The sequence below is a fragment of the Mobula birostris genome, chromosome 12 (genome assembly GCF_030028105.1).
Source record: "Mobula birostris isolate sMobBir1 chromosome 12, sMobBir1.hap1, whole genome shotgun sequence".
NCBI classification, from domain to species: Eukaryota; Metazoa; Chordata; class Chondrichthyes; order Myliobatiformes; family Myliobatidae; genus Mobula; species Mobula birostris.
The window spans coordinates 62,296,035-62,316,650 of NC_092381.1; the positions used below are offsets into that span (position 1 = coordinate 62,296,035).

A 20,616-nucleotide genomic window follows, 5' to 3' on the forward strand; every position below is an offset into this window, starting at 1 on the left:
CAGTAATCACTTTTGGGATATGCCTGAACTTTATAAGACTTGAGAGATGTTGAGACAAAAAGAAGGGTCTAAAGTGAAAAACTGAAACCAGACTTCCTGGAGGCAGCTTAAGCAACAGAAGAGATGGGAATTCTATTTGAACTCACAGCAAGAGAATCCAGTAATGCTGATGGATGAAGTGTGTGGATCTACCAGAAAGAGGAGGTGACAGCTGCTGGTTAGACTAGTGTGAAAAAAAACATAGAAAGGAACAAGACTTTCATTGTCTCACTTTAGGGAACAGAGGGGATCAAGAGGTAATGAGTCAGTTACTATTCTAAGAGATGTCTGTAGATTTCAAGTATCGATGGTGTATGACATGAAAGCATACTGAAAACTATGTGAAATTTATAAGGAATGGACAGTGAGGATCAGAGTCTTGAGAAGAGAATACAGTAGTGAGAAAATCCTGAAATTGAGAACAAAGTCAGGTGATGAGCTATTGATTACCCACATAATAATTTAAACATAATTTGATAAACAATAAATGGAACAATGTTTAGGCAGGTCACGTAACAATACTTTTTTTTAACAGAACCAGTTTTGAAATAGTTTGAAGACTCCAAGAGCGGAGCTCTATAATACATAACGTAGACAGCAGGACAATCAATAGAATGCCATGCCAAAACGCATTTAAGTTGTGGTCATGAGGTCAAATCTCTTAAATTATACATAGCATGGACAATTAAGAGCAGCTCCAATAACAGTGGAAAATATGAGAACGGTATGAAATCAGTTAAAGGGCAAAAGATGCATTAAACTAGCGGAAATTTCAAAGCAGAGGAAAGGCGGTCCATGAGTAAAAATGATTGAAGAGATGATGTAGGACTTGGTTAAATCCTAATGCAAACATGCAATGGACAATGATAAAGCTGCTGTCAAAGCAGGAGCCTCAGAAGACTATAGACTGCAGGAAACTGACATTTCTGGCAGGGATATACCTCAATGTTGGATGGTGGCTCTTTGCCAACATTATTAAGATTAGAATTAGAGGACAAAAGTGGGTTAATCTTTCTCTCTGAGGGTTAAGAAAAGTACCACAATGAAGAATGTGGATTTCAAATGAAAATTTCCAAAAATTATGACAGACAGATGTGCATTGTCGTGGGGAGGTAGAAAGCAGATGGTTTCTCTCAAACAGTAAATTTGACTTTTCCTGATAATAAATTAGAAATTCCGGCATTTATTATTAGAAGCTCAACATGGATAGCTGATGAACCTGGTGAAGGGAGGGGAAAAAAGTTTTTAGCTGCAGCAGACTCAAATCAATTGATGCACATCCACAGCTGAGATGTCAAAATGAATACATCTCAGTTTGGATTGTCAGTTGAACTGGATACAATAAAGGAAACTGGAAGGGAAAAGATATTTTGTCTTATATATTAAGTGATGATAACTTACTTGAAAGGACTACCTGAAAGATGGCGTGCTTTTGACATCATGATATTGAATTAGAGACTTGCAAAAACTGTCTTGGCTGCTACTACATCCAGGATTTAATGATGATCCTTTGTCAATTCTACTCACTTCCACACAATCAGCATAAGGGATCCTTCAAACCCCAGAACCCAGGGAAGATTGTAATATAACAATACCCCAGCAAGAATCAAAGCTTTCACATGAAACAGGAGGAAACTTGGCCTCTAAAAATATGCAGTATTCCCCATCACTTCTTTAGCACTGCATTGATGATTAACTGATACAGTTTTGCCTCAATAGTCTACACAAATTTCCCAATAGCAGTTTTACTGAGGGTCCAGCAGAAAACTGTGAATAAGACCAAGGATCAATCACCTTCACTCACCCTCACCTCTATCAATCACAGAATTGTCAGCAATGCGCAAGATCCAAGGAAAGAGAAGAAATAAACATACAAATATAAGTCCTCAGTAACTATACTGGATGCAGCTTGATTGACAGAACTAAATTTTGGAAGTGAAGTACAAGAATGTTTAGGTTCTAAAGCTCAAATTTCCAACAGTGAAACTGATAAGGAAAAATCTCTTCCCTAGCTTTTGAAACAGTTTCTGCTCTGAATCATTATTGGATGCCTCCTCTTCAATTCAGTGATGACATTGCAAAACATGTAAAAGATGTCAGGGTAATTTACACTGGTAGAAATTAACTGATTTATATTGCAGACATAATACTACAAGTGTTGATATGAAATTTCAACAGACAGAGGGTCATTTAAGACCATGTTATACTGTTGAAACATGATACATAACCATTAGGACAAGATTCATCTTTTAAAAACTTATTTTAGATAGTTTGCTGACTGTATTTCCTTGGGAATATGTCAGAGTATTATTAAATCTGACACTAAATTGCTTGTTAAAGCACAACTGACCAAACAGTGTAAACGATTCTCATCTCAAGCAATCAAGACAGAAGCAGGCATAAAAGCCTGGCCCACACAGCATGAGCAGATTCCCCATACCTCAGAATGCATACTTCCTTCATCTTGTTTGCATTTTAAACTAATTGCATTATTATCCAAAAACTTTATTGTACCCTGAAACAAGGCTAACGATATAAGAAAGTATTTTTTTTTTAAGCAAAGAGTTGCATCATACAGTCATATGATTTGGTTTTTTATCCCTTCCAAAAAGATATGCGATGCAAATTTTGTAATAGCCATCCGTTATTAGCATTTTAGGGTTCTCAGAGAACTGATTACTTTCAGTTAAAGTTTTGGGATTATCAGATATCAGAGTTCTGTGGTCAAAAAGTGGGATTCTTTCTCTTCTTCAGCCCAAGTGTTGGCATTGAGGACCCCCAGTGAAGAGTACAGGTCAGATGCTGTGTAAAGTAAGTGTTGACTGTTTTCAGAGCAACGTGCTGGGTGAGTCTAATGGAGTGCTGAATGACCTATAGAATTCTGAACATTTCATTCAAAAAATGTCTTGGCTATCAGGTCATCAAACAATGTAAAACGGGGAAACAGCACTACTATGGTGACTCCTTAGATGTACAAACACCCTTCCCCTGTTGGCTCACAATTGGAGTTAGCATGGTGAATTCGGTAGGTAGTGATCATTTGCAACCAATCAAAAGCTTCAAAGGAAGAACATGAGCTTTACCGATTTACTCCATTAAAGACTGTCCAGAGTAGGCTGATTCAAAATATACTGAATTTAGCTTGAGCAATTGCAAATGTATTGTTATTTGCCTAAATGCTGGAGATGTCAGAAGGAGAGATAAAATCATCCAGTATTCCCATTTCTGAGTGTGGACATTAGGAAGGAGCAGGCTTTGAAGGTAGCTGTGATGGGCCCCTCAGTCAAACTGCTTACCATTACTGGCGTCTAGGCTCAGCCATGAAGAAAGCTCACTGGGGTGAGGCACTGGAATGCTGGCAGCACCTGTGAACCTGTATTCCAACAAGAGTCAGTAATTTCAGGAAAAGAGGGAAGAGAGCTGAAAAAAAGAACCATAAACCTGTCCACACTGTCCAGGGTGCACGGCCCAGAAGAGGAATCTCTTCAAAGTCATCAAGATAGCAATTTCACAAACTGAATCATTCCATTCTATATCAATTTTCTGTTACAAAGGAATCAAAGGAAGGTGAAATGATATATTTATTGCAAACACAAATATTTTAAGATTTATGATAGGAAATATGATGGAGAAACTATTAGCTGACTGTTAAATCCAAGGATACTGATTTACATGTCAATGCACATCAGTAACAGGGAACAAGATTGATAATCTAACATCAAAAGTATTATTGAGCTCAGGATTATCATATCCCAAACTACGTTCACCCAGTAACCTAAGTATACTATGCTTGAGGCTTACTAAAAGATTCCCAATATGACAGAAATTAAGAACCTTGCAAAATAGTTTCTTGGTTACATCTCTGTTTAACAGCTTTGCCATGTATCCTTCACTTAGGTATTTGATAGTATAAATTCTAAACCAATTTCTGTAAGACATAACAATGCAGTTTTTGCGGAATACTGCTTGTGAACAAAACACCATTGAATATACGGACGGACATCATTAATTTCCAAAAGACGCTTAAAAGACATTTAAAATTTAGTTCCAGTTACCCCTCCTTATTTTAGGGTTTCCTCAATATCTTCAAATACATGGAAATGAGTTTTAGTTTCCACCCTGTTGCTGGTATCCAGTTCCTAAGCCATGAGATGGTCCCAGAGTGCCATGTACTTTGGACCACCAGAAATGCAAATGTCAAAATAAACTGACTGGCATCATTGTGTAGTATGCTGCAAATGCATTTCTGCTCCATGCCAGGAAAAACCCTGCACTGTTTCAGTATCTTTCCAGCTGAGATTGGAGAATGATTTCTATTTTTAAAATGTACATACAGGGGCATGCAAAAATTTGGGCACCCCGGTCAAAATTTCTGTTATTGTGAATAGCAAAGCGAGTAAAAGATAAACTGATTTCCAAAAGGCATAAAGTTAAAGATGACACATTTCTTTAATTCTTTAAGCAAGAAAACATATTTATTTCCATCTTTTACAGTTTCAAAGTAACAAAAAAGGAAAAGGGCCCGAAGCAAAAGTTTGGGCACCCTACATGGCAGTACTTAATAACACCCCCTTTGGAAAGTATCACAGCTTGTAAACGCTTTTTGTAGCCAGGGGACTGATATTTAGGTCAGGGGACTGTGAGGGCCATGGCAAAACCTTCAGCTTGCGCCTCTTGAGGTCGTCCATTGTGGATTTTGAGGTGTTTTTAGGTTCATTATCCTGTTGGAGAAGCCATCCTCTTTTCATCTTCGGCTTTTTTACAGACGGTGTGATGTTTGCTTCCAGAATTTGCTGGTATTTAATTAAATTCATTCTTCCCTGTACCAGTGAGTCCCCTGACCTAAATATCATCGAGAATCTATGGATGGACCTCAAAAGAGCAGTGCATGCAAGACGGCCCAAGAACCTCACAGAACTAGAAGCCTTTTGCAAGGAAGAATGGGTGAAAATCCCCCAAACAAGAATTGAAAGACTCTTAGCTGGCTACAAAAAGCGTTTACAAGCTGTGATACTTGCAAAAGGGGTTGTTACTAAATACTGCCACGCAGGGTGCCCAAATATTTGCTTCGGGCCCTTTTCCTTTTTTGTTATTTTGAAACCGTAAAAGATGGAAATAAAAAAGTTTTCTTGCTTAAAATATTAAAGAAATGTGTCATCGTCAACTTTATGCCTTTTGGAAATCAGTTCATCTTTTACTCACTTAGCTATTCACAGTAACAGAAATTTTGACCGGGGTGCCCAAACTTTTGCATGCCACTGTACATCTAATGTGTTTTCTGCAATTATGTGGTAGATTACATGATACTCATTACATGGTGTGATTTTCTTCCACTGGGACATAATTGTCAGATTATAACAACGTTTCTTGCAGAATAATACAACATTCTTCTGTCAAATGATTACTACAACTGTAATCATCAACAAACCACCAACTGTCAATCAAGCCACCTGAAGCAAAGAATTTAATTGAAATTAATCAAATATTAGTTTCTGTAAAAGACCATCTGAAGCAAATGATGGGCTAACAATGATCAATATTTTCAATTCAGTACATCAATGCAGATATTGCCCCCTAGTGGTCTCAATCCATAACCTTACATCTTTTTGGTTAACTTCCCACCCACTACCAAATGCTTCAGAGCAAAATGTGTCTAGGTTCCACATTATACATGAGTGCAAAAGCTATCAACACTGTGAGTGAAAATGTATATTAAGGATCAATGGAATGGATGTTGGCTATACTCCTGAGGCACTTTAATGAAAGGGAAGTTCTTAAAACCTGCTCTCATCCACTTGGGTTGTTCTGGTGAATTGTGACAGAACACTCTTAATGAGTATGATAAGAATTTCCACTGATTTGCTGTGACGTATTGCAGGTAAAATTGGAATAGTACAGTAATTTCTTGGGAAAGTTTCTTATTATTGTACAGTGGTTAAGTCAAGGTAGAGTTCACAATAAGGACAACAACTGATAAAGTAGACGGAAGTAAAATTGTTGTGCAAAAGTGTAATGGTGGAAAAATACATTAACATTAAAATAAACATTTCTTACCTTTGGTTTGTATGCACTGAGCATGGACATTTCAACATTTTGGCCTCGCATAGGTTTTGGCTGTCTTTGATTGACAGGAGTTGATGACTTTTGATTATTACGACAAATACAGATAAAGAAGAACAAAAGAGCAATTGCCAGAGGAATTGCCACACTGGGGACCAGGATATACAGAATTTCCATCTTGTTGTTTTCATTGGAATCTGGTTAGCACGAAAAAGTTAATGCATTAACAACAAAATACGATTAGCATACTCCAATAAGAAAAAATCCTTCTATCTGTACAGATTATTTTATTACATCAGGCAATCTCAAAAGTGTTCATAACCACTGGGATACATTTGAAATGGAATTACTCTTATAATTTAGAGAGACGAGGCAATCAACTTGTGACCCGCAAGGTTCCACAAATGGCAATTAGATGGCTTGGTTGGTTATGGTGTACCATATCAACAACTGTTTCAGTCTATTCAAATGGAAGGGCAGTCAGTCCCTCAAGACTGTGGATCTGATCTTGCCCTTGACTTCACTTTTCTGTGGGTTTCTCACATAGCTGATTGTTCTAAAATCTACAATTCTCTCTCTCCCAGGCTCAATTTGACTTAATGACAGATTCTCCACAGCTTTCTGAAGGGGAGACTTCCATAGATTCACGGCTCTCTCAGATATGAAATTCCAGCTCATTTCAATTTTAAATAGGTGGCCACTTATCCACAGTCTATATTCCCTAGTTCTAGATTTCCTATCAGAACATGAGAATAAGATGAAGTACTCTGACTTATTGCACCATATCTCAAGTCAACTTAAGAAATTTCGATCGGTGATCCTTACCACACAGAGGAATTTCGCACAACTCCAGTTTAACAGATTCATCCAGTGTAAAGCACCACGGAGCATCTTTGTGATTTCCTGGGTTCCGGCAATAGGAATGGCCACCATTGAGTTCAGGATATTTAACAGCTGTATATGAATGACTATGTGGATATTGAGAGTTCCACGGCTGGCACTGCCGCCCTGATTTGGTTACACTCACTGTGCCACGGTAGTCGTTACCACTGATATTAAAACATTTGTGATCTGCAGGTATAAATAAAACAATTCTCAGCAAAAAGACTTAGTAGGAATTCATGCCATGTTTTCTGGATGAACCAATCAACTTACAACCCAATTACAAACTAGTAAGATTCTTAAGACCACTCCCTAATTTGTGCTGACCTCAGCTGGTGTCAACAGTGAAACCAGAAAAGCCCCAGATTAGTAAAGGCCACATCGAGCCCTTGATAGCCATACATCTGCCCCTGCTGTGAAGACATCATTGGCCCGTTGTGGTAAAAGAGTTTGTTGTAGCTCATTACCACACACGCAATGTGGCTAGTTACTGTCCATAAAACAGTGTTCTTGAAAGGAACCGCTACACTTAGGAAAGGGCTGGGGATGTAGAGAAAACTGGCAACAGAGCAAAAGAATGTGCATGTGAGCATTCCATGTTTATGTTAGCAGAGAACAGAACAGTATCTCTTGTTTTCTACTTGTTTGAAGGCAACCCCATATTTACTTCATATTTAATCTACAACTATTTGACCAAGGCACCCAATACTAATTCCCTAGAGGAGCATCACTTTGTGTTGTACCAAACTATGCACAGCAGGAACTACCTCGAGGTCTCTGATAGCTTAAGCAGTTTGTCTTGAGCTGTGCTAAAAACATCATAATCAATCTCAGTCTCATCTGGAGAAGAAGGATGCTTATGTGAGAATGCTGTTCTTGGACTACAGTTCAGCATTCAACACCATAATTCCATCCAGGCTCGGCAGGAAGCTCAGAGACCTCGGTCTTGACCCTGCCTCGTGCAGTTGGATCCTGGACTTCTTGTTAGATCACCAGCAGGTAGTAAGAGTGGACTCCCTCACCTCCACCTCTCTGACTCTCAACATAGCCCTCAGGGCTGTGTACTAAGTCCCCCCTTTACTCCCTGTATCCCAATCACTGTGTCGCCACCCACAGCTCTAATCTGCTAATTAAATTTGCCGACGACACTACAGTGATTGGCCTAATCTCAATAACGAGGTGGCCTACAGGGAAGAAGTCATCTCTTTGACACAGTGGTGTCAGATGTATAGATTGTGGCTGGGGATCTGAGTCACCCCAACCACAATCTATTCCAGCTGCTACCATCCAGGAAACGGTACCGCAGCATAAAAGCCAGGACCAATAGGCTCTAGGACAGCTTCTTCCACCAGGCCATCAGATTGATTAACTCACGCTGATTTGAGTGCATTTCTATGTTACATTGACTGTCTATTTATTATAAGTGATTATGATTACACATTGCACATTTAGGCGGAGACATAACATAAAGATTTTTACTATTTTTACTCCTCATGTATGTGAAGGATGTAAGAAATAAAGTCAGTTCAATTCAATTCCTCCTCAGTCAGAGTTGTTACGAAAGCATTTTGTCAGGGTGCCTACCCCTGATTGCAATGCATTGTGTGCAGCAAGACCAGGAGCATCAATTATGTCCTTCATGATGGAATAGTTCTGAGGACGTAATACTGATCATTATCTTATTAAAGAATAGCAAATTGAACGAGTTAACTTCCATGTTGTTTATTTAGCCGATTCAAGCTGACATCAGTTGCTGCCTTCCAAAAAGGGTGAAACAGCAAAATATTAAAGGAGAAAAATGTAAAAGCAATATTCTGAAGACAGCTGTCAAAACTAGCACTTTATGAATATTGTCCTTTAGTCAAGTTTACTTACTCTTATTTATAGGTTCTGCCATTGGAATTCCAATGCGCATGCAGTTTGCTGCCTCCGGGCTGTCTGGCATGGGGAGATCTTCACAGTTTGGTAGCTTCAGTCTCATTAGGATCAAAGGATTTGATCTGGCAAAGATATATTCAGTCTTGCACAGATCATTTTCCAGGATCTCACACTCATCTCTGCAGAGGTCACGAGGTTTGGGTATTGACGTTGTATCATCACAGTATGGGAATGCAAAATGACAGAGTGAAGGGATGGCAAACTGAGAACACCGGTCAGTTAGATGATTTGAGGTTCCAATCATTGTGAAAGCAGCTGCAGAACAAATAAGAAAGATAATTTACTGTTTTAAGTTTCCCAAATTAACAACAGTAATTATATTAGACAGGAGAAATCAACGCAGAGCCTGAATCAAGATGGTGGAAAACTAAAAGTTACAGAGATTCTTTCCTAACTTCATCAGCACAGATGCATTTATGCAAGATGTTCTGTTTTGTAAAAAAAAGACAGTATTATGTTCAATTGACTGTAATTTCTCATAAATAATCCAACTACTCCTTTATAAATAACTAGAGAAAATGCACTAATAATTGTGTAACTAAGGTGTCACGTACACTTTTAAACCAACAGTGAGTTTTTCTGTTGGGATCTATTATCTCAACTAAGATTGCAAGGGAAATCCTGAAACTGACTAAAAACTTTTTAGAATAAAGAAAGTGGAAATAATCATCCTGGGTTTTCACTCATGCCTGCTCTTCGATGAGGCCTGCAGGAATATGTATACCTTTGCTTTCTAATCTTGTATCTAAATTTGTTTTGTTCTGTGATCTAGGCTTGTGTATTTAGAATGGTCATCTGGTTAAGACACTGGAAGTTGACTAGTAATGATAGAACCATACACCATTATGAATCAGCACTTTTCCTAACTAAGCAAATTCCAGAAACCATCTGAAAATTTTTAATCAGCACTGTTGAAAAATTGAAATTAGAAGGGCAACTATAAGCATGTGTGAATACAAGAACAGTTTATTTATTATCCTTCTTATACCTGTAATTTGGTTTTCAATTTCTCCTTGCATCTGTAGAGAGTCCACATAAATGCTGCTGTTTGCAATGAACCTTGCACAGGCGATTCCCCTGTAGGGCTGACAAAAGCCATCTTCTTCAAATGTAACTCTGCAGGATGAAAGGAAAATTGGAACTGAATTCAAGGTAAGCCACAAGTTACTGGTCAATAGAGGGCACTGTTGCAAAAAAATTCTTAACAATTTCAAACCGTTCAATGTTCAGAAACTATCGAAGAACATTTTGAAAAAAATAAGTCACTTAAAAAAACGAAGGATTTCAGTGAGCTTCTAATTTTGGCTCTCTTCACTTGTAGAAAAAAAATAAAATCTTTTAAGTGCTCATACTTGCATTAAGGGATTGGAGTTCTTTTCCTTCCCAGTTATTCTCCCTGTTCCCTCTGAAATTACTGGCATTTTAATATGATTGGTGATCCTTATGACTATATCCAGAGAAACTGTCAAACTGTCTGTTCACAATTAAATATTACACTGCTTTAAGCATCATTACAGGGACCATTATAAAACCTATAGGTAGTTGCACAATCTAAGCAGATCCAGTGGCAGTGAATCTTCTTAGCATCATCTAAAACAGTATAACTTGCCATTCATCTCATTAGGATTATGAAAATGTTCTCTACTCTTTAAATTGCTGTGTAAGCTGATCACACCTGAAAAGTCTCTTGAATGTATTTAAAAACATCATATCAGCCGAAATGTTCCCTCTAATGTCTGTGCACAAAGGAATTTAAACTGCGCACAAAAGGTTGTCACCCTCTACCTCGTTGGCATGTTATGTATATTTCACGATCGTGCACAATCATGTCTCCTTTTCCATTTTCTGATGTAGACGGTGTTGACAACATGGAGTTTCCGATGATTTGCCTGCAGATTTTAATACTGGCTTATTTATACTGTTTTTATTTTAAAAATTATAGATTCACTATGTCAAATTCCATAGAAACAAAGGGTGTGAAGCGCAAAAGAACTGCTAGTTCATTTAAAGCGGAATGGCTTAATGAAACAGTAGAATCTGCTACATTGAAAGCTCATGAGGTCAGGAACATACAGCTACTAGAAATATTTACGTACAATACAGAAACTAGTGTTAACTGCGTGTATTGTTGCGATGCAAAAGTTGCTGCAGAATTTGCAAGTGGGAAGAAGTGGAGTGATATTTGGAAACTTGACTTTTCAAAGCGTCATTTAGCAAACAAATCACATATGGACGGTGTGCAAAAGCTCCAGCGAGAAAATCCTTCACTACCTGCTACGGATTTACTTCATATATTTTGTGAGAGTGCAGATGAATGAGAGTGAAAACGATCAAACCCAGTTAAGATCAAAATTCTCACTGATAGTGTTTCATTAGCTGTTAAAATGAATACCTCTATTTATTAAAGTCAGTGTGCACATGCTGTTGCACTGGGCAAAAAATTGCACAGCACAAGATTTTTGTGCACACTTGTCATTACAAATTAGAGGGAACATTGATCAGCCCCTTTTCAATTTTTATATCATTATCATGAAGTCCCCTGATTGCTGTTCATCTTCCCAACCCTTTTAAGACCAAATTTTGGAAATTAGTTGGAAAGATATGTATCAGGCAGAAAGCTCTATAAATGTTGACCAACAACTGGAAACAAATAGAGAAAATAAATAATTTTGACCTCTACTTTTTGAAAGGATGTGTGGATGAACGCAAGTTATCATGACATATTGAGACATCCAGGGAGTTTGCAAAAGGACTTAGACTGGGAGAAGTGACAGATGGAATATAGTGCAGGGAAGTGATTAGTCCTGCACTTTGGTAGAAGGAATAAAGCCACAGACTATTTTCTAAACAAGGAGAAAATTCAAGAATCTGAAGTGCAAAGGGACTTGGGAATCCTAGTGCAAGGTTCTTTAGAGATTAACTTGCAGGTTGAGTCAGTAGTAAGGAAAGCAAATGCAGTGTTAGCATTCATTTTGAGAGGACTAGAATACAAAAGCAAGGATGTAATGCTGAGGCTTTATAAGGCATTGGTCTGACCACACTTGGAGTATTGTTAGCAGTTTTGGACTTCCTATCTAAGAAAAGACATGTTAGCATTGGAGAGGGTCCAGAGGAGGTTCACAAGAATGATTCTGGGAATGAAAGGGTTAATGTATGTCATGCATTTGATGGTTCTGGGCATATACTCACTGGAGTTTAGAAGAATGAGGTGGGGGAATCTTACTGAAACCTATCTAATATTGAAAGGGCAGGTAGAATAGATGTGAAGAGAATGTTTCCTATAGTAGGTGGGGGGGGGGGGTGTCTAGGACAGGAGATCACAGTGATGTCCATTTAGAAGAGATGATCAGTTTCTTCAGCCAGATGGTAGTGACTCTGTGGGATTCTTTGCCACAGAAAGCTGTGGAGGCCAAGTCATCAACTGGAAATTGATGGGTCATTTATTTGTCAGGGCGTCAAGGGTTACGGGGAAAAAGGAGGAGAACTAGGTTAAGAGGGGTAATAACAGAGTACCCCTGTAGCTGTCCCCCTTAACAATAAGTACTCCTGTTTGAGTACTGTTGGGGGGGGGGGGTGCAGACAACCTATCTTGGGATAGCAACAGTGGCTGAACCTCTGGCACAGAGTCTGGCCCTGTAGCTCATAAGGGTAGGGAAAGGAAGAAGGCAGCAGTAATAGGGGACTGTATAGTTAGGGAGTCAGAGAGGCGATTCTGTGGACGTAGGAAAGAAACACGGATGGTAGTTTGCCTCCCAGTTGCCAGGGTCCGGGGTGTTTCTGATTGCATCCATGATATCCTGAAGTGGGAAGGTGAACAGCCAGAAGTCGTGGTACATATTGGTACCAAAGACATAGGTAGGAAAAGGGAGAAGGTCGTGAAAACAGACTACAGTAAGTTAGGAAGGAAGTTGAGAAGCAGGACCCCAAAGGCAGAAATCTCAGGATTACTGCCTGTGCCAGTGAGTATAGGAATAGAGTGAGCTGGAGGATAAATGCGTGGCTGAGGGATTGGCGCAGAGGGCAGGGATTCAGATTTCTGGATCATTGGGATCCCTTTCGGGGCAGGTGTGACCTGTACAAAAACGACGGGTTGCACTTGAATGTGAGGGGGACCAATATCCTGGCAGGGAAGTTTGCAAAGGCTATCGGGAGAGTTTAAACTAGAATTGCTGGGGTGGTGGGAACCGAACTGAAGAGACGGAAGAAAGGGCAGTGGGCTTACAAATACAGAAAGCTTGGAGACAGTGTGAGAGGGAGGATAGGCAGGTGATAGAGGAGGGATGCACTCAGACTGATGGTTTGAGGTGTGTCTGTTTTAATGCAAGAAGCATCATGAACAAAGTGGATTAGCTTAGAGCGTGGATCAGTACTTGGAGCTATGATTTAATGGCCATTACAGAGACTTGGATGGCTCAGAGGCTGGAATGGTTACTTAGAGTGCCAGGCTTTAGGTGCTTCAGAAAGGACTTGTGGGTGGAAGTTAGGAACAGGAAGGGGTCAATAACTCCACTGGGTGTTTTTTTTATAGACCACCCAACAGTAACAGTGATATTGAGAGGTATTCAGGGAGGCAGATTCTAGAACGGTGTAATAGTAATAGGGTTGTCGTGGTGGGAGATTTTAATTTCCCAAATATTGATTGGCATCTCCCTAGAGCAAGGGGTTTAGATGGGTTGGAGTGTGTTAGGTGTGTTCAGGAAGGTTTCTTGACACATTATTGTAGATAAGCCTACAAGAGGAGAGGCTGTATTTGATCTGGTATTGGGAAATGAACCTGGTCAGGTGTCAGGTCTCTCAGTGGGAGAGCATTTTGGAGATAGTGATCACAGTTCTATCTCCTTTACCATAGCATTGGAGAGGAACAGGAACAGACAAGTTAGGAAAGGGATTAACTGGAGTAAGGAAAATATGATGCTATCAGGCAGGAACTTGGAAGCATAACTTGGGAACAGATGTTCTCAGGGAAATGTACAGCAGAAATGTAGCAAATGTTCAGGGGATATTTGCGTGGAATTCTGCATAGGTACATTCCAATGAGACAGGGAAAGGATGGTAGGGTACAGGAACCATGGTGTACAAAGGCTGTTGAAAATCTAGTCAAGAAGAAAAGCTTACGAAAGGTTCAAAAAATACGATAATGATAGAGATCCAGAAAATTATAAGGCTAGCAGGAAGGAGCTTGAGAATGAAATTAGGAGAACTAGAAGGGGCCATGAGAAGGCCTTGGCAAGCAGGTTTAAAGAAAACCCCAAGTCATTCTACAAGTATGTGAAGAGCAAGAGGATAAGTCGTGATCAAGTGTGACAGTGGAAAAGAGTGTATGGAACTGGAGGAGATAGCAGAGGTACTTAATGAATACTTTGCCTCAGTATTCACTACAGAAAAGGATCTTGGTGATTATAAGGTTGACTTACAGCGGATTGAAAAGCTTGAGAGCATATAGACATTAAGAAAGAGGATGTGCTGAAGCTTTTGGAAAGCATCAAGTTGGATTAGTCTCCGGGACCGGACGAGATATACCCCAGGCTACTGTGGGAGGCCAAGGGAGTAGATTGCTGAGCCTCTGGCAATGATCTTTACATCATCAATGGGGACGGGAGAGGTTCCAGAGGGTTGGTGGGTTGCGGATGTTGTTCCCTTATTCAAGAAAGGGATTAGAGACAGCCCAGGAAATTATAGACCAGTGAGTCTTACTTCAGTGGTTGGTAAGTTGATGGAAAAGATCCTGAGAGGCAGAAATTATGAACATTTGGAGAGACATAATATGATTAGGAATAGTCAGCATGGCTTTGACAAAGGCAGGTCGTAGAGCAGCAGATGTAGTGTATGTGGATTTCAGCAAGGCATTTGATAAGGTACCCCATGCAAGGCTTATTGAGAAAGTAAGGAGGCATGGGATCCAAGGGGACATTGCTTTGTGGATCCAGAACTGGCTTGCTCACATAAGGCAAGGATGGTTGTAGACAGGTCATATTCTACATGGAGACCAATGACCAGTGGTGTGCCTCAGGGATCTGTTCTGGGACCCCTACTCTTTGTGATTTTTTTAATGACCTGGATGAGAAGTGGAGGGATGGGTTAGTAAATTTGCTGATGACACAAAGGTTGGGCATGTTGTGGATAGTGTGGAGGGCTATCAGAGGTTACAATGGGACATTGATAAGATGCAAAACTGGACTGAGAAGTGGCAGATGGACTTCAACCCAGATAAGAGTAAGGTGGTTCATTTTGGTAGGTTTAATATGACGGCAGAATATAGCATTAATGATAAGGCCCTTGGCAATGTGGAGGATCAGAGGGATCTTGGGATCCGAGTCCATAGGACACTCAAAGCTGCTATTCAGGTTGACTCTGTGGTTAAGAAGGCATACGGTGCATTGACTTTCATCAATCATGGGATTGAGTTTAAGAGCCAAGAGGTAATGTTGCAGCTATATAAGACCCTGGTCAGACCCCACTTGGAGTATTGTGCTCATTTCTGGTTGCCTCACTACAGGGAAGACGTGGAAACCATAGAAAGGGTGCAGAGGAGATTTACAAGGATGTTGCCTGGATTGGGGAGCATGTCTTATGAGAATAGGCTGAGTGAACTCGGCCTTTTCTCCTTGGAGCGACGGAGGATGACAGGTGACCTGATAGAGGTGTACAAGATAATGAGAGGCACTGATCGTGTGGATATTCAGAGGCTTTCCCCAGGGCTGAAATGGCTAGCATAAGAGGGTATAATTTTGAGGTGCTTAGAAGTAGGTACAGAGGAGATGTCAGGGGTAAGTTCTTTTTTAACGCAGAGAGTGGTGAGTGCGTGGAATGGGCAGCTGGCGGCGGCGGTGGAGGCGAAAATGATAGGATCTTTTAAGAGACTCCTGGATGGCTACATGGAGCTTAGTAAAATAGAGGGATATAGATAAAGCCTGGATAGTTCTAGGTTAGGGACATGTTCAGCACAGCTTTGTAGGCTGACGGGTCTGTATTGTGCTGTAGGTTTTCTATGTTTCTAAGTGTACCACAAACTACAACGGGAAATAGAAACGGCATGTCAAAAGGGCAATGTTATGATAGTCTTGGGAGATTTCAACATGCACATTGATTGGGAAAATCACGTTGGAAGTGGATCTCAAGGGAGTGAGTCTGTTGAATGCCCACGAGATGGCTTTTTGGAGCAGTTTGTCATTGAGCCTACTAGGGGATCAGCTATACTGGATTGGGTGTTATGTAATGAACCAGAGGTGATTAGGGAGCTTAAGGTAAAACAACCCTTATGAGACAATGATCACGATATGATTGAGTTCAACTTGAAATAGGGAGAAAGTAAAGTCTGGTGTAGCAGTATTTCAGTGCAGTTAAGGAAGTTACAGTAGTATGAGAAAGGAGTTGGACAAAGTAAATTGGAAGGAGATGCTGGCAGGTATGACAGCAGAGCAGCAATGGCGTGAGTTTCTGGGAAAAATGAGGAAGGTGCAGGATAGATGTATTCCAAAAACAAAGAAATACTCAAATGGCAAAATATTACAACAGTGGCTGACAAGGGAAGTCAAATGTAAGGTAAAAGTAAAGAGAGGGCATACAACAAAGCAAAATTTAGTGGGAAAACAGGAATGGAAAGCTTTTAAAACCCTACAGGAGCAACTAAAAGAATCATTAGGAGGGAAAAGATGAAATATGACAGCAAGCTAGCAAACAGCATCAAAGTGGATAGTAAAAGCTTTTTCAAGTATGTAAAAAAGAGGTAGCTTTTTCAAGTATGTAAAAAAGAGGTAGCGGTAGAGACTGTGGAGGCTTTTAGTAATCATTAGACTCTGGCATGGTGCCAGAGGGCTGCAATGTTGTAAATGTCACTCCAATTTTTAAAAAAGGAGGAAGGCAGCAGAAAGAAAATTATTGACCAGTTAGCCTGACCTCAGTGGTTGGGAAGATGTTGGAATCAATTGTTGAGGATGAGGTTATGGAGTACTTGGTGACACAGGACAAGATAGGACAGAGTCATCATGGTTTCCGTAAGGGAAAATCTTGCCTGACGAACCTCTTGGAATTCTTTGAGGAGATTACAAGTAGGATAGATAAAGGGGATACAGTGGATGTTGTATATTTGGACTTTCAAAAGGCCTTTGACAAGTTGCCACACATGAGGCTGCTTACCAAGTTAAGAGCCCGTGGCATTACAGGAAAGTTACTAACATGTTTCGAGCACTGGCTGATTGGTAGGAGGCAGTGAGTGGGAATAAAAGGATTCTTTTCTGGTTTGCTGCCGGTGACTAGTGATGTTCTGCAGGGGTCAGTGGTGGGACCACTTCTTTTTATGCTGTATATCAATTATTTAAATGATGGAATAGACAGTTTTGTTGCCAGGTTTGCAGATGATACGAAGACTGGTGGAGGGGCAGGTAGTGTTGTGGAAACAGGTAGGCTGCAGAAGGACTTAGGCAGATTAGGAGAATGGGCAAGAGAGTGCAAATGAAATGGTCATGCACTTTGGTAGTAGAAATAAATGTACAGACTATTTCTAAACGGGGAGAAAATCCAAAAATTTGAGCTGTAAAGGGACTTGGGAGTCCTTGTGCAGAACACCGTAAAGGTTAATCTGCAGGTAGAGTCAGTGGTGAGGAAGGCAAATGCAATGTTAGCATTCATTTCAAGAGGTCCATAATATAAGAGCAGGGATGTGATGCTGAAGCTTTATAAGGCACTGGTGAGGCCTCGCCTTGAGTATTGTGAACTGTTTTGGGCTAAGAAAAGATGTGCTGGCATTGGAAAGGTTTAAGAGGAGGTTCACAAGGATGATTCCAAGAATGAAACGATTAGCATATGAGAAATGTTTGATGGCCCTGAGTCTGTACTCGCTGGAATTTAGAAGAATTGGGAGGGGTGACCTCACTGAAGCCTTTCGAATATTGAAAGGCCGAGAGAGAGTAGACGTGGAAAGGATGTTTCCCATGGTGGGTTTGTCCAGGACAAGAGGCCGCAGCTTGAGGGTAGAGGGCTGCCCATTTAAACAAAGATGCAGAGAAATTTCTTTAGCCAAAGGGTGGACAATTTGTGGAGTTTAATACCACAGATTCTGTGGAAGCCAGGTTGGGTGTATTTAAGGCAGAACTTGACAGGTTCTTGATTGGACGTAGCATCAAATGTTATGGGGAGAAGGCTGGGGAGTTGGGCTGAGGAGAGGAAAAGAGGATCAGCCATGATTGACTGGTGGAGCAGATTCAATGGGCCAAAGTGTCTGATTCTGCTCCTGTGTCTTATGGTCTTAAAACAGTTCCCAAAATCTGGTTCCCACAGTGTAAATTTTCAACCTTAGAAAACACATAATTAACTCAAATTGAAACTGTTGGTATTTCAATCCACATATCCAATTACTCCATGTTTCATAATGAGACTTAACCTTCCCCATAACCTGTTTAGAAACTGTCAGTTGTAGTAACTGATTGCTCACTAAACACGGCAAAAGTTGTGAGAAGTAATCAGCTTCAGTGGTTGAAATGGAACTAGTAAGAACCACAAACATTCTGCTTTCTTGTGTCGTTTGTAATGCATGAGCTTGTGGCAGGGACATTTTATTTACTTTCACTGACTTGTTACATAATGTGAATGTTCCTTTTAAAACAAGCTTTCACTGCCCATTTCCATTTGTCCCAGAATACAGAAGGTGAATAAGAGTTTGATTTGGGGTTTGATATAAGACAGCATACTTCCTTCTGTGAGGAGCAGAAGTAGAACAGCTGAGGGGAACTAAGTTGGTTTATTCTTATTATGTATCTATTACATAAACAATAAACTTTGAAGTAACTTGTGAGAACAAGAGAGACAAACCAAACTTCAGCATTCTGAAGTACGTTAGCCAGCTTTTTGGTGAGTCATAATCTTCTGGCAAAGTTCTCTTATGACTTATGCATTTCAAGATTCATGATTGTTTAATGTCATTTCCTGTACACAAGTATAAAGGAGAACGAAATAATTGTTACTATGGGCTCTATGCAGCACAAAAAATATTTTGTGGTGGCATCCAAAATTAGAGGGTGTTGTAACTGAGGAGGGAGGAAGGACCCCTTTTCATTTGTGAATGGCTCAGATTTACAGTGATCAGCAAAAGGTCTAGGACGACAATTTCTTTTTGTACAACAAAAAGCACTGCTGAATAATCTATGTTAAAGAGTGATGAAATTAGATTCAACTGTAACCCCCAAAAGATAATTCGTTGAGAAGAAGCAAGTTGCAAGGATTTGGGGAAAAAAACAGCCAATGTATCTGATACTAAAAGACCTGGCACAGGAACACTGGGTGAACAGCCTCCTTCTATGCTACTGTATATCCTTCGATAGTTTGTAATAAGTTCCAACTATTGCCTGACTTTGTATAATTTACATTAGAAGTGCAAAAATGATATTATTAAAAGTATTACAAAGTGTAAGTGACCAATGCAGAGCCATCAGTCAAGTCTGCATGAGGGAACAAAATTTAATATCCTTATCCCTGCTCCCACATCCAATACTGACTCATTTATAAATAATTATGGCGCAGTAATTTTAACTTTCTTTCTGACAGAATCAATTAAGAGCACTAAAGGCAAGACATTATTTTTGACCAGAGTAGAGGTCAGAAACACCACTTGTTATGGCATTATGTCCAGCACTTGCTTAACCTTTGTTAAATGGACAAAAGAATGTTTTAAAAATCCATCAAATGAACATTCAGTCCCATCAGAACTTTCACGTTTAACTTAATCTCAACATATTAAAAACAGAAAGTATACATAATGGAATTGTTAATATTGAAAACAAAGTGTAGTAATTTGTATCTAATCCCTTTGTTTTGATAATGTTCAATTGTGTTCATCAAAATAAAAAATATATTAAAATAAATGCACTGGCATGCAGGTGATACGGCTAGTTGACATAGACAACAATCTTCCTTCTCCAGTTTCCTCATTCTGCTCTGAAGACACTAAAACGCTGGAGTATAGTGGCACAAATGACCTCCAAAACTTTAACTAAGCGCCTCTTCATTATGTATGGGCTTCGAGGATGAACGTCAGCTATTTTTTTCCCAACAATGTAAGTGTGATCTCACCAGGAATCCATAAAGGTAATGTTCCAACAAGGGTCATTGAATGACAATAAGGAGCAGGAGTCCTTAAATTATTTCGTTCTTCTCCTCTTAGCCCAGGAGGTTCTGGGACTAATTGCAACACTGCCATCATTCTGGTTTAGATCAGCATAAAGCAGATCAAAGACACTGCATTCCTGCTCTGCAAAATTCAATCCCACAAACAGCAGCAATATTTCAGCAAAGTCTTGCGGACTGCAGTCATTTATTAAGAAAATGTATACTAATATCAGGAGCTGTAGATGCTTGAGTCAAAACAGCCAAAGATTGAAAGATTACGGGTATTGATTGCAATTGGAATTCATATCTGATTATGTCAGATTACACTAGTAATTTACCATTTATTAATTAAAATATTTATGAATCTGTCTCACATCAACTGCTATCAATATTGTAATGCTCAAGTCCTTGGTTTACTTTAACAGAACAAGTCCAGGTATCTCAATCAACCCACTTTTGATCAAAATCTTATTTTGATTGGATTGTATTTTTGGGCTTAACTCTGGACTTCAATTTGGAGAGCTGGTATGAATTGTAGTAACTATTTTGTGTTGGTCATAGATTCATACAGCATGGAAACAGGCCAATCAGTCCATA

General features: G+C 39.7%; 1 protein-coding gene and 1 long non-coding RNA gene across 5 annotated transcripts in view; one reads left to right on the forward strand and one right to left on the reverse strand.

The window, feature by feature from the left end:
- Positions 1-20,616, forward strand: part of LOC140205967 (uncharacterized) — a 144,946-nt gene that overhangs the window by 25,877 nt on the left and 98,453 nt on the right. Inside the window, exon 2 of the long non-coding RNA XR_011888031.1 lies at positions 9,945-10,071. This is a non-coding gene — a long non-coding RNA (uncharacterized lncRNA). The remainder of the gene's footprint in view (positions 1-9,944; positions 10,072-20,616) is intronic.
- ror1 (receptor tyrosine kinase-like orphan receptor 1) overlaps positions 1-20,616 on the reverse strand; it is a 286,759-nt gene that overhangs the window by 13,894 nt on the left and 252,249 nt on the right. For all 4 annotated transcript variants that reach the window (XM_072273894.1, XM_072273893.1, XM_072273895.1 and 1 more), the window contains exons 5-8: positions 9,908-10,035; positions 8,857-9,174; positions 6,925-7,170; positions 6,094-6,296 (exon numbers count right to left, since the gene is read on the reverse strand). In XM_072273894.1, coding sequence (XP_072129995.1) covers positions 6,094-6,296; positions 6,925-7,170; positions 8,857-9,174; positions 9,908-10,035 — 895 coding nt within the window. The remainder of the gene's footprint in view (positions 1-6,093; positions 6,297-6,924; positions 7,171-8,856; positions 9,175-9,907; positions 10,036-20,616) is intronic.